Source organism: Mauremys mutica, chromosome 12 (assembly GCF_020497125.1).
Source record: "Mauremys mutica isolate MM-2020 ecotype Southern chromosome 12, ASM2049712v1, whole genome shotgun sequence".
NCBI classification, from domain to species: domain Eukaryota; kingdom Metazoa; phylum Chordata; order Testudines; family Geoemydidae; genus Mauremys; species Mauremys mutica.
Window position 1 is genome coordinate 31,018,813 of NC_059083.1, and position 14,218 is coordinate 31,033,030.

Here is a 14,218-nt window from a genome sequence, read left to right on the forward strand (position 1 = left end):
TTAATGGGCAAGTCAGTAAGGCCCAAATTTGCGGAAGTGGCCTTATTTTGGGTGTCTCGGTTTATCTCCTCAAAATACAGGAGTTCAGGGCACTTGTTCCACCTGCATTCGCAGCTGCAGCCGGAGTCAGTGGGCGCTGCGGGTGCCCAGCCCCTTGGAGAACCAGCCCCTAGGCACTTAGGTCAGTACCCAAATTTGAACCCTAAATCAAAAGAGATTCTTGATATTTGGTCCCAGCCCATCATTGTGCTCTGGCTCCTGTTTGTGTCTCCTCCCCAGCAGCTGCAGGCACAGGGAGCGCTCCTGGGAGGGGCCGGAGGGAGTGGGGTTGGGGCAGGGACAGGCTGGAGGAGGAAGGGGTGGAAGGGGATAGAGGGGTGTGGCCAGGGTGAAGCTGCACCTCTTGTACTCTGCTGAGCTGCAACGTCTATTAACCAGATTGTTAAACTGCTGCAACACTGGACTCGAGTAACTAGCTGCATCCGCAGCAGCATCTCTGCGCAGCACGACTCCCCCACCACAGCTGAATTCCCTCTCCTTGTCCCCAATGGCAGCTTCCCAGACTGCCCCAGGCCTCCTCAGTCTGTCCCCACATCCCCTCCTGCAGCCGCAATGGGCAAGTGGCCTGAGAGGTCTCTGTTTATCCCACACCATGTGCCCTGCAGCCCCTAGTGCGAACTCCCCGCACACCCGCTGCCCTCGGCCATTGGGCCCCAGCCCTCACCTGGGGACAGGAGCCACAGTCCCTGGTCTCTCTGCTGAGACTGACAAACAGGGAGAAAATGGGGGCAGGGCCTTGCTGGGAGTGGTTGTGTTACAGAGTCACCTGCCCCACTAGGGCCCAGGCTGAGCTCCCAGCACATTCCACAGGCCCCAAAGCCACCATCAGATGGACTTTCAGCGTCTCCGTGTGGTGGTGGGGGAGGCACTGGGTCATTGCCCTGGGGGAGGGAGGAGATTTACCTGCTCACAGACAATTTTAACAGTTCTAAAGCTTCAACTTCTTGAATCTCAGTGTCTAGTGTCATTAAATAGTTCTGGTCTGACCAAAATATTGTCTGATCTCCTCATAACTTCCCACAGCTGTGAACATTTTAATTGGAATGAAATGCTTAAACCTCAGATTTTTGTGCAACTGTGAAAGTTTAAATCAATACATATAAAAATTGTTTAAAATAAACATTATCTGTCAAAATTATGTATTATAAAAAAATTCTGCCCAGCCTATCACTGACACACAGCTCCTGCTCCTGCAGGCCCATCCACACAGGAAGATGCCTCCGTCTCCCTCCACACCAGCTCAGGGATTGACTGGAGACCAGGAGCCCTTTGGGTTCTAATTACAGGCTGATTTCACTGAAAGTTACCTGTCACAGGTGTGACTGTACATTTTTTCACTAAAGCCTCCAGGGGTGAAATTGGCTGGGTCCTTCCTGCTCTGCAAACAGCAGGAGTCATTTTCAGGAAAGGAAACACCCCATTGCTGCTGCAGGCGGGGCATAGTTTGAATTCAGGAATTTGAAACAAAGCCTGTTACAAACTGCCCAGAGGGAGCCATGGCTGCAGAGAACCCCGTGGAAAGTCTCCAGAAGGAAGCGACATGTCCCGTCTGTCTGGAGTATTTCACAGAACCTGTCACTCTGGAGTGTGGGCACAATTTCTGCCGAGCCTGCATCAGCCAGTGCTGGGAGGGATCGGATACAGCTGCCTCCTGCCCTCAGTGCAGAGAAACTGTGCAGCAGAGAAACCTCAGGCCCAACAAGCAGCTGACAAACATGGTAGAAATCACCAAGCGACTGAGTTTACAGGCAGCAAAGGGAAGAGGAGGGGACGGGGTGTGCGGGGAGCACCAGGAGGCTCTGAAACTGTTCTGTGAAGAGGATCAAACCCCCATCTGTGTGATCTGCAGAGAGTCCCGGGCTCACCGCACTCACACGGTGGTTCCCATCCAGGAGGCTGCCCAGGAGTACAAGGTAGGGAATTGCTGTAAAATTTAATGGTTAACTTTTGGGTTTTAATGACAGGCTAATTTCACTGAGAGTTCCCTGTCATGGGTGTGACTCATCATTCAGCTCTGTAAAATCTTCATTGTACGGGAGATGCTGTAACAACAAAATTAATGATCTGGCAGCGCAGCAACAGAGGCAAAATATCAAGTCTTGAAAGTAGAATCTAGCCCACTCCTTCCCCAAGGCCCCTCCCATTCCCCACCCCAAAGCCCCACTCACTCCATACCCCCCTTTCTCCATTGCTCTCCATCCCCCACCCTCGCTCAATATCACCGGTCTGGGGCACGGGGTTGGGGGTTGGGTGGGGGTACAGGCTCTTGGCTAAGGCCAAGGGGTTCACGTGTGGCAGGGGGCTCTGTGCTGAGCCTTGCTTAGGATGTTGGGGTGCAGGAGGGGATGATGGGTGCAAGCTCTGGGAGGGAGTTTGGGTGCGGGAGGGGGCTCTGGGCTGGGGCAGAGTGTTGGGGTGCAGGAATGGGTAAGGGGTCCTGGCTCTGGGAGGAGGGTCAGGGCTAGGGCAGGGAGTTAGGGTGCAGGAGGTGGTATGGGGTGTTGGGTGAAGGAGGGGATATGGGGTGACTGCAGGCAGTTCAGGGAATGCTGTATGGCTGGGGCAGGCAGGCAACCCCACTGTGCCACCGGAGATTGCGATCAACAGGGAAAGTCTCCACAATCGACTGGTAGATCACAATCAACTGGTTGGTGATCGCTGGTCTAGCTAGACAAAAGATGGGAAGGGAAACTGAGGCACAAAGTGGGGCAGCGAGTTGCCCACAGTTACCCAGCATGTCAGTGACAGACCCTAGTATAGATCCCAGATCTCTCCAGACCAAAACCTGAAACTCTTTGCCATGCTGCCATCTTCACATCACCCCACCCAGTGATGAAGTGTGTCCGTTAGGAGGGAGAGATGCCTTGATAAAGGTCCCAGGCCCACCAGGGAGAGGAGGTTTCTCGCTGGGATTCTGAACTCCTGTGTTGCTCCATGAGGGGTTAAACTCCTGCTGGCCTGCATTAGAGGAGATCACTGGGCTAAACGCTGCGTGGGACCCCGAGCACCTTGAGCCCACACACAAAAGGGCTCCAGACAGCTCAGGTCCATGCCAAGTACCACTGGGATTACACTGAGTTGTAGCAAAACCAACCCCAGGCTGGAGCTGACCAGTGCTAGTCTGACCTGTTCTGTTGTGTACGTGGGCAAGGACCAGCCAGAGCTGTTCCGTTAGTCCCACCAGGCAGCCTTTTGAAATCTCCCAGAATGCACTGCTTCCGGGATCTTTACCAGGGAATGGGACCGTGGGGTACCTGCCCAGGGGGCATTGCCACGGAAAGGGGTTAGGACAGCACTGGGGCAAACCCCAACCCGTCCTTTATACAAATCTGCGTCATGTCTAATTAGGGAGGTCCCCGAGGCATCCCCAGAACATAGGACATGGCCACGCCTGCCTGCATGAACCCGTCCTCACCAGTAGCAGACATACTGTGCAGACCCCACCACCGCTTTTTTCAGAGTGTCCCCACCTGCATCATTCTGCATGAAGGTGCCACCCCAGCCCTGCCCCCACCCTCACAGGTCTCCTGCAGCCTCAGTCTCCTCCTCTCCCTTTTGCACCAGACAAAGCCACGTACAGTGCCGAGTCCCTACCGGACAGGGACAGTGCTCCACACAACTGGACTGTGCAGCTTCCAATCAGATGAATGGCCACCCGATATCTCATGGGATTTGCTCTGGTGCTTAAACCAGCTCTGTCCAACCATTGCAGTACCCAGGGCTTCAGGGCTGAAATCCCAGCCCCTATTTAAACCCTGGTGGCTTCGGTTTGTTAAACCTTCTACAAAACTGGTTTATTGATTCACCACCATGTGTCCTGTTATGTGCTGTACCACTAATCAGTTCACAAATACCAGTAAAGCTTGGTTATAATTGTGATCTCTCTCTAATTACTAAAAAGACTGAACTGGAATGGGTAACAAGTTGGAATATGACACACTCCCAGGCCTTGGCTACACTGGCACTTTACAGCGCTGCAACTTTCTCGCTCAGGGGTGTGAAAAAACATACCCCTGAGCGCAGCAAGTTACAGCGCGGTAAAGCGCCAGTGTAAACAGTGCCTAAGCGCTGGGAACGCAGCTAATCCCCACGGGGAGGTGGAGTACGTGCAGTGCTGGGAGAGCTCTCTCTCAGCGCTGGCGCTGCGACCACACTCGCACTTCAAAGCGCTGCCGCGGGAGCGCTCCCATGGCAGCGCTTTGAAGTTGCAAGTGTAGCTGTACCGCCAGTCTCCATTAGTAAGATTTTATCTCCTTGCTGGCCCTGATGTCACAAAGCGATTAGAACCACAGTCATCTTGGGTTTTGGGTGGAAAAATACCCACTTCCAAGCACCTCTCAATTATCCAGCTGAAACCGCCCAAATCATTTTTGTTTCTTCAGGAAAGAATCCAGGCCCATTTGAAGACTCTGAGGGAAGAGAGAGAAAAGCTGCTGGGATTGAAAGCGACTGGAGAGGGGAATTGCCAGGAGTATCTGGTAGGTGCCTGTTGTTCTGAACCGGCAGGGACTGGCAGTGGGAAGTCTGTTTGGAGGCAGACTCCTGTGTGGCCTTGGTGAACGTGGGCTTGTGTGTGTTTCTCCATGCTCATGGATTGCTGGGTTAGGGTCATGTGTAGACAAGCCCTAAGCTTCCATTTCAGTTGATCAGTTAATGTCTAGCTCTTGTGGCTTTCAGAGAAATCCCCCCAAGTGAATTGAATGTCCCTGTGAAGTTCTGTCCCCTGTGTCTGGTCATTTTGTGTATTTTTAAAATGTTTTCTTCTAACTCCTTTGGCGTCTCTGTCAGTGCAGTGCTGAGTCCTGCCTTCTGCTGCTCTGGGTCAGGATTTCCAGAGATCATAAATAACAGAATATGCTGACCATGACAGGCATGGAAACATCCATTTCAGAAGGATGCAGGGGGAAAAGGGGAAGGTGTGAGAGAATCCTCTGCCTACTAGGCACAGGGTAAAGTCAAATGTCAGAAATCTTACGATTTTCAAAGAAATTTAGCCTCCTGCACACTCAGCTCTCCATGAAAGGACTCCGGGCTCCCTCCATATGTCCCTGACCAGCTCTTTTCCCTATTTTCATACAGAAACAAACACAAACCGAAAAGCAGAAGATTGTGTCTGAATTTCAGCAACTGCAGCAGTTCCTGGAGGAACAAGAGCGACTCCTGCTGGCCCATCTGGAGAAGCTGGATGAGGAGATTGTGAGGCTCCAGAATGAAAATGTCAGTAAACTCTCCAAGCAGATATTCCATCTCAGTGAGCTGATCAGTGAGATGGAGGGGAAGTGTCAGAAGCCAGCAAGTGAATTCCTGCAGGTGAGACTGAATGAGAAACATAGGTAGCCAGCTGCCCTGCTGATCAACTCCTCCCCCTCCCTCCCGCGCCTCTGGCCTGCTGTGATCAGCTGTTCCACTGTGTGCAGGAGAGGCTGGGAGGAACAGAGAGGGAGTGTGCTCACGAAAGGAGGTGGGATAGAGGCAGGGTGGGGGTGGAGTGGGAGCAGGAAGAGTTGGCCTGGGATGTGGCATTGTGGGAAGGTTTGGAGTGGGAGTGGAGGGTGAGATTGAATACCGCCAGGACAATTGAAAACCAGCAGCTGTCATTAGAAACATGCCAGAAATCACACAGGGAAGGGAGGGCTCCTGAATCCTACGCACTGGGGTCGAACATTTGGAGACCATAGTGTAATTCGGCATGTGCATTGCTGACATGTAAATAACTATTGTTCTTTGTAGAGTCACAGACACAGGGATATGAGAGATGGAAAACCCCCATTAGCTCAGGGAATCAATGGCCCTTGGGCCAGGGCGGGGCCTCTCTTCCCCATATTTGCAAAATCCCTTCCCTGAGATTCCCTGTGTGTGTGTGTCAGACTGGACTGAAATTCTTTTGTCTCTCTCTCTCCTCTAGGATATTAGAAGTACCTTGAGCAGGTACGTGTCTCTCTCTCACTCCCCCTCACACTTCACAACTCTGGGAAAGGGCTTGGTGGTGATGTTAGCCCAGGGCTCTACAGCAAAATGTGTGAGGAAGGTCACATTCTAAATACAAATCTCTCTGATCAGCTTCATCATGAGGTTCTCACCCTTGTAAAGAAGACTCTGGAATTCTCCATTCAGTGGGAAGGACTGACCTCAAGTATTTCCTAGAGATGTCACCTCCCTGGGGGACTGGCTGCCTCAGGATTGTGGGGATGGAATATGGGTCTGTCACTGCTGGGGCACAGGTCCCTATTCAGTCCAAGGCAGCAGTGATCAAGAGTCTTCCCCACCTGAGGACTGTTTGGAGACCTGTGTGGAATGAGCTGGGGAGGGGGGAGTTGGTGTCTCAGTCTAGTTCCTAGAGGGCAGATTTCTACAGCACTTCACCTGGGAACTTCCTGTTCCTCAGAGCATAGAGGCCAAGGAGTGAATTGGCCATAGAGACTCAATTCCCCTTTTATCCCAGAGCTGATCTCTCCAGTCCAAAGTTGAAGAATATTAATGAGTCCTTTGAAGGGAAGGTTGTACGGCCATGGGCTGTGTTGCACCTGCTCTGAGGCTGGGGGTACGTCTACACTACGGGATTATCTCGATTTTACATAAACCGGTTTAGCAAAACAGATTGTATAAAATCGAGTGCGTGAGGCCACACTAAACACATTAAATCGGTGATGTGCGTCCACGGTACGAGGCTAGCATCGACTTCTGGAGCGTTGCACTGTGGGTAGCTATCCCGTAGCTATCCCATAGTTCCCGCAGCCTCCCCCGCCCCTTGGAATTTCTGGGTTGAGATCCCAGTGCCTGATGGGGCAAAAATCATTGTCGCAGGTGGTTCTGGGTAAATGTCGTCAGTCACTCCTTCCTCTGGGAAAGCAACGGCAGACAAGCATTTCGCGGCTTTTTTCCCTGGATTGCCCTGGCAGATGCCATAGCATGGCAATCATGGAGCCTGTTTTGCCTTTTGTGACAGTCACCGTATGTGTACTTGATGCCGCTGACAGAGGCGATTCAGCAGCGCTACACAGCAGCATGCTTTTGCTTTTGCATGACAGCAGAGATGGTTATCAGTCCTACTGTACCATAAGATGATGGTTACCAGTCCTTTTGCACTGCACCTTCTGCTGCTGTTATAAGTGCCCCTGGCTGAGATCAGCCGGGGGCGCAAAAGCCAAAATTGGGAATGACTCCCTGAGTCAATCCCTCCTTTTTGGTATCTAAAAACAGAATCAGTCCTGCCTAGAATATGGGGAAAGTGCACTAGAGATCCAGTGCATCATAGAACCAGAGAGCACAGCTGCTCTGTGTCAGATCCCGCAGAAATGATGAGCTGTATGCTATTCACAGGGGGTCCTCCTGCAACAACCCCACCTGTTGATTCCGTTCTCCCCCAGCCTTCCTGGGCTACCGTTGCAGTGTCCCCCCACTTGTGTGATGAAGTAATAAAGAATGCAGGAATAAGAAACAGTGACTTGTTAGTGAGATATGAGGGGAAGGCAGCCTCCAGCTGCTATGATAGTCCAGACAGGACATTAAATAGTGTGGGGGAGAGGAGCCCAGCATCCCGCTGCTAGTCCAGGGACAACTGAATCTTCTCTTTACACATGAAGGGTGGGGGCTGATGGAGCTCAGCCCCCTGTTGCTATGATGAAGACGGTTATCAGTGCTACTGCACCATCTACCAGGAATAATTAGGTGCCCCCACGGGCTGATGAGAACGGTTACCAGTCCTTTTGCACTGCATCACGTGCCAAAAGGCTGATGATGACGATGGATATCAGCCATATTGCACCATCAGCCACCCATGGCGGGGGAGGGGAGAGCGAGGATGTTGGTGTTGACTGCTGCAGCATTGCGTCTATCTGCAGCATTCAGTAAAGATAGGGTGACATGTTAAAGAGTCAAGAGAGGATTTTTTCCCTTTTACTTCTGGGGAGAGTGTGGGGGGGTACATTGCCGAGCTATGCCCTGAACCACTGTGGACACTGTTTGTTTGACCCTAGAGGCATTTGGAGCTCAGCCAAGAATGCAAATGCTTTTCGGAGACTGCAGGAACTGTGGGATAGCTTCAGTCCTCAGTCCCCGCTCCCTCCCTCCATGAGCGTCCATTTGATTCTTTGGCTTTCCGTTACGCTTGTCACGTAGCAGTGCGCTGAGTCCCTGCTATGGCGTCTGTCTGGAGATTTTTAAAAAATGCTTTGGAATTTTGTCTTCTGTAACGGAGCTCTGATAGAACAGATTTGCCTGCCCTTACAGCAATCACATCCGCATGGTCCATGCGGGAGCTCTTTTGGTATTTTGATTTCAGACAGCATCGATACCCGTGCTGATCGGAGCTCCACGCTGGGCAAACAGGAAATATTCAAAAGTTCGCGAGGCTTTTCCTGTCTACCTGGCCACTGCATCCGAGTTCAGATTGCTGTCCAGCGTGGTCAGTGGTGCACTGTGGGATACCACCCGGAGGCCAATACCATCGATTTGCGGCCACACTAACCCTAATCTGATATGGTAATTCCGATATTAGTGCTACTCCTCTCGTTAGGGAGGAGTACAGAAATCGATTTAAAGAGCCCTTTATATCAATATAAAGGGCCTCTTAGTGTGGACGGGTGTGGCGTTAAATCGGTTTAACGCTCCTAAAACTGGTTTAAACGCGTAGTGTAGACCAGGCCTGGGAGAAGTCAAGGAATTCTAACTCCAGGCCCATTAGAGCAGTGACTCCCTAACCAGAACTTATAATGAGTCACACAGTGAAATATAATCACATGAAATTGTTTCTCTCCAGGTGTGAGAAGGGGAAGTTCCAGCAGCCAGAGGAGATTTCTCCTGAACTGGAAGAGCAAGTCAGTGGTTTCTCTCAGAAAACAATTGTGCTATTGGAGACTCTGGGGAAGTTCAAAGGTACCTAGAAGGGATCTAGGAATGGAAATTGGGATGAGCCTCTGAGAGTGAGGGAGGAGAGTGTCTCTGGCCAATTGGTTCACAATTAGATGATGCTTCTATTTAATTGTTGGATGAGAATGTCACACACTTGAGGTCCAAGTCACTCAAGTTGATTAATTCAAACCTTTATTTCTACCAAAAATATGTCCTGCCATGACAATTACTGTTAAAGAAAGAGATGACTCAGACTCATAGACTTTAAGGCCAGGAGGGACCATCATGATCATCCAGTCTGACCTCCTGCACATTGCAGGCCCCAGAAACTCACCCACCCACTCCTGCAATAGACCCCTAACCTCTGGCTGAGTTACTGGAGTCCTCAAATCATGATTTAAAGACTTCAAGTTACAGACAATCCACCATTGACACTAGTTTAAATCTGCAAGTGACCTGTGCCCTACACCGCAGAAGAAGTCAGAACCCTCCCCAGACTCTCTGCCAATCCGACTTAGGGGAAATTCCTTCTCAACCTCAAATATGGTGGTCAGTTGTATACTGAGCATTTTGGCAAGACCCAACAGCGAGACATGTGGCAAAGAACTCTCTATAGCTCAGAGCCCTCCCCGTCTACTGCCCCACCACCAGCCATGGGGCACATTTCTCAAAGGCGGATCCAGCCCATCACTGGGCTCAGGTCCTGTGTGCAGCTAGTCTGGGCCAAATGGGTTGGAGAGAAGGAGAAAGCCCCTTCCCCATGATCAGGGATCCCTTCAGCACAGGAGCCTCTGGTGCCTCCTCCACAGCAGCTGCAGGCACAAGGCGTGTTCCTGAGAGGGCTAGGAATGGGGTGGTGAGGGCGGGTGGAAGAGGGAAGGGGGTGGACGAGGGACATAGGGACGTGGGCAGTGTAAAGCTGGGCCTCTGACACTCTGCACACTGGCCAAGACACACAGGGGCCATTGTCATAGGGATGTAACTCTGGCTGGCTTCAGAACTTCCTCCACCTGTGCCAAGGTCTGCACCAGCCCCTGCAGCCACTGAACAGCAGAGTCACCCCTCTCCTGCTGGTACAGTGGTGAATTTGTCCCATTGAATCAACCTTCCCCCACCTCAATTTCCACAATTATAAAATGATTATTATTATTATTTCTATTTCTGCGTATGGAGGACGAGGCCCCGTCATGCTGCTCTCTGTAGAGATGCTGAGTAAACAGACCCAACAGCTCACAATTAGAGCCAGGATTTAGCAAATTCTCAATATCCCCTTAGTATCAGAGGGACTGAAGTGGGTAAAGTTACTTTTATTCCAAAGTCTTTGCAGACTCTGGGTCTAGGTTATGACAAAAGGCAGTAAGTGAATGAAACAAACCAACTGGGGTGTGAAGGGAGGGAGGGGATGAGGAGGGGAAAAGTAAATCTCACTTACAGATTTTCTGTCCTGGGATGGTTGTGAGGCTGCAAGGACATTGGTTCCATTGCTGGGAGATGCCTGAATGAGAGAGGAAAGAGACGGTTTCAGACCTTTTAATATTAAATATTGGAGTGTTTCTCGGTGTGTTTCTCTGTCATAGCTAAAAGAGATTACTATGAGTTGAGAGTGGAAATGCTGTTAAAAATATGAAAGGCTGAAATTTCATCTCCTTTCTCCTCCAGACACTCTGCCATCTGCACTAGAGACAGAAAGAGGAGGATCCCTAGGAACATTCAGACAGGGTGAGATTGCAGCTGGAGATTATCTTTAAATTATCAGAAAACATCTTCCAGAGATTGTAGCTAAAGTTACCAACCAAACCGACACTGACCATGACACACACGGCCCTAAAAACAACACACTGAACAGTGAGGAGCTCCCACGCTGAACTCACACCAACACTCCTGACACCAACCTTAGTGCTGAGTTCACGCCCAGGCTGCTGAACAGAAAAGCTCTCCCTGAGCAGCATGTGAACAGAGCTCCCTGCCCTGAGCACTGACATATCCCTCTGATTTATCCCGGTACAGGGGGTCCCCCATCGTACTTCTCCAACATTCTCCCTTTCCTTTGGGCAGGGCTGGGCTCTCCCATTGGAGCTGCTCCCTGCTTCCTGGATTGGGGAGACGCCCTCGTGCCCCAAGGCTCAGCTCCTCCCTTTACTGTAGGCTGGGGATGGGGCTACCCCACCCAATGCCCCCTCCTACTCTCTGGTCTTAAATGGCTCTTTCTACTCTGGCCCAGGGCCGGTACAAGGAAGTTTTGCACCCTAGGCGAAACTTCCACCTTGCACCCCCCACCCAGCTAATCCCGCCCCCCCCATGACAGATAACTCAGCCTCCTACCCAGGGAGCCTCCCCCCCCCCCCCGCAGCAGCTACCCCTCCCCCACCGCGACAGCTACCCCTTCTCCCCCCGCCCCCCGTCCCCTCACGGCAACTATCCCCGCCCAGGGAGACTCCCCCTGTCCTCCCACGGCAGCTAACCCTGCCTGGGGAGACTTCCCCCCTCACCACCACGGCAGCTAACCCTGCCTGGGGAGACTTCCCCCCTCACCACCACGGCAGCTAACCCTGCCTGGGAAGACCTTCCCCCGCAGAAGCTAACCCTGCTGGGGAGCCCGCCCCAGCTCACCTCGGCTCCGCCTCCTCCGCTGAGCACGCCCGCGCTGCTCTAATTCTCCTCCCCGCCCAGGCTTGCGGTGCTGATTGGAGGAGACTTAGAGCTGGGCTGTGTGCTCAGCGGAGGAGGCAGAGTGGAGGTAAGCTGGGGCGGGGAGCTGTTCCCCTGTGCGCCCCCCTCCCCCCCCAGTTACTGCGGGCAGCCCTCCCCGTGCCCCCCCTCCAGCTTACCTCCACTCTACCTCCTCGCCTGAGGGGACTTTTAGGTGCCCCCAACCACTAGGCACCCTAGGCAGCCACCTAGTTTGCCTAAATGGTTGCACCGGCCCTGCTTTGGCCTGCATTTAGGGGAGGGAGCTTTCCTCTGGGGTTCAAAGCTGGTACCTGCCTCCTCTGCTTCCTTCTCACTAAAACTTTCCTGGCTGTGTCTCTGATGCTGGGAATGGAGCAGCCCCAACAGAGGGAGCAGGGAGCTGATTCCTCAGCAAGCAAATGAAAAACGAATGAAGTGTCTCCCATTACACATACTGAAGAACTGCAGTGACATCTCTGCTCAGTCTCATGTGCCCAGGACAGAGGCAGCTCCCTGGGATCCAGGCCTCTCCCTGCCAGGACGGGGCTTCTGGGGAGTGTGAGAAATGGTCCCAGCTTCCCCCAGGGCTGAGCTCTGCCCCTAACGCTCTGATTCTCTCTCCCCAGTGACTGTGACTCTGAATCCAGACACGGCTCATCCCAAACTTCTCCTGTCTAATGATCGGAAAAGTGTGAGCTGGAGAGACACACAGCAGAATCTGCCCAACAAACCTGAGAGATTTGACTATTGGTCCTGTGTGCTGGGCTGTGACAGATTCACCTCAGGGAGACATTGCTGGGAGGTGGAGGTGGAGGTGAAGGATGGGGGAAGTTGGGCTGTGGGGGTGGCCAGAGAGTCTGTAGGGAGGAAGGGATGCATCAGCCTCCGCCCTGATGGGGGGATCTGGGCTGTGGGGCGGTGCTGGGGTCAGTTCCAGGCTCTCACCTCCCCTGCGACCCCCCTGAGCCGGGTCCCCAGCAGGATCCGGGTTTGTCTGGACTGTGACCGGGGGCAGGTGACATTTATCGATGCTGGTGACGAGGCCCCGATCTTCACTTTCCCGCCGGGCTCCGTCCCTGGGGAGAGAGTCCGACCCTGGCTCTGGGTGGGGCGGGGATCCCGGCTCAGGCTGTGTCCCTGAGATGGGGTGAAATATCCCACTGGGGGCCCTGAAATCAGCCTTTCTAGCCTCACACGCCCTGGTCTCTATGACCTTGGAGGACTCCTGTCTACCCAACCCCTGGCTCCCCATCTCTGTGACCTATGGAAGCCCCTCCCCTTCCCTGCAGCTTCAGGGATGGAAGCAGGAGGGGTGAAGAACACCTGGGGCTGCAGGAGGAGCAGAGGGGCCCTGAGGGGCAGAGGTGGGGGCTCAGTAGTGGGTAGCACTAACAGCCGGGCTGGGGACAGGTGCAGGTGGAAGTGACAGGGACACAGCGTAAATCAATCAGGGTTGCGGGGTTGGGGAGAAGCAGCAGCAGGGAGCGGTTTGTACAGATCTGTGTCCTTAGATCTCATTGGGGTCTCCCAGCCAGAGCTCCTGCCGCAAGGGCCCAAGTCACCATCCCCTGTAACTACAGGACAGCTGGTAACCCTGTAACTGTCACAAAAGGGCGGGGGGAGGGTGAGATGGGTGCAGATTGACAAACAAAAAACATTGACACAATTTTTTAAGGTTAATAATCTCGTGATTTATTTATTTTTTAACTCCTGAGGTTGGCAGCACTGGGGGAGGCAGGGACAGGGCGGGTTTAACCAGAGGGAATTAGAAGAAGCAAGAAGAAAAATGTGAATGAAAATAAAACAAGAATAAAGGGAGAGTCCAGGAGAAATGGTGCAAAATAGAAATGAGAAGAGTGACAGGAAAATATCCCTGATGGGATTGGGGAATGAGCCGTTCAGCAAGAGGGGAAAGGGTAAAAGCAGAGAAAAGAATGGAGCAGCCATGGGGGATGATCTGTGGGAGGGAGGAGAGGATAGTGGGAGAGGAAAATAAACAGGGCTGGGAAGTGAGGGCTACAAAAATGCTGAGTAGAAAATGGTGGTATGAAAGAAAAGGGAGAAGGAAAGGGAATATGAGAGGGACAGAGGGATTTATTACACATTACTGAAAGAGAGACTGTAACTCATTAATTCCTGAGCAACTGTACTGTTGTTGTGCCATTAAGAAAACCGTTCTCGGTAGCTGTGGATCTCCGTTCTATGCTGTGATTATTAGTCGGGTTGGGACAAGGCTGTTTGGTGAGAAAGTTGGCAACCCTAATTCTGTAAATAAAACATTAAAAACAGTTCTTGTTTGTTCCACTTTACTGTCCCAACTGCACTTGCTGGGGGCAGAGTCCTGGGATTTGCTTCCTGACTTGTTTGTGATACCCCCCTGCAACCCCCACAGGGACTATCGCGCCTCTAGGAAGAGAGTTTGGGTTTCACTGGGACGTGTCACTAACTATCCAGCCTGTGCTCTGTCTCTGTCCTGTGTACACTTATGTCAATCAGGTATTGCTCTGCTGTGCTTTGCGGAGAGATGACTGGTTACACAGGGTGCAATCCATGAAGGGACTTGGTGTTGCATGGAGTGTCATGGCAGGGTCTAATTTGTAGACAACTAGAAAATGACAGCCTGCAATTTTGCAAAGCT

At 52.3% G+C, this 14,218-nt stretch overlaps 1 protein-coding gene across 2 annotated transcripts in view; it reads left to right on the forward strand.

Annotated features, from left to right (window-relative positions):
- The first annotated feature begins 1,330 nt into the window (after nucleotides 1-1,330).
- The window catches only part of LOC123345526 (zinc finger protein RFP-like), a 32,000-nt gene continuing 19,112 nt past the window's right edge, over nucleotides 1,331-14,218 (forward strand). The window contains exons 1-7 of one of the 2 annotated variants that reach the window (XM_044982502.1): nucleotides 1,331-1,973; nucleotides 4,443-4,538; nucleotides 5,140-5,370; nucleotides 5,966-5,988; nucleotides 8,819-8,934; nucleotides 10,570-10,629; nucleotides 12,207-13,884. In XM_044982502.1, coding sequence (XP_044838437.1) covers nucleotides 1,557-1,973; nucleotides 4,443-4,538; nucleotides 5,140-5,370; nucleotides 5,966-5,988; nucleotides 8,819-8,934; nucleotides 10,570-10,629; nucleotides 12,207-12,721 — 1,458 coding nt within the window. In that variant the 5' untranslated portion in view covers nucleotides 1,331-1,556 and the 3' untranslated portion in view covers nucleotides 12,722-13,884. Of the gene's footprint in view, nucleotides 1,974-4,442; nucleotides 4,539-5,139; nucleotides 5,371-5,965; nucleotides 5,989-8,818; nucleotides 8,935-10,569; nucleotides 10,630-12,206; nucleotides 13,885-14,218 lie in introns of those variants that run through there. The other variant, XM_044982503.1, reaches the window with a different exon arrangement.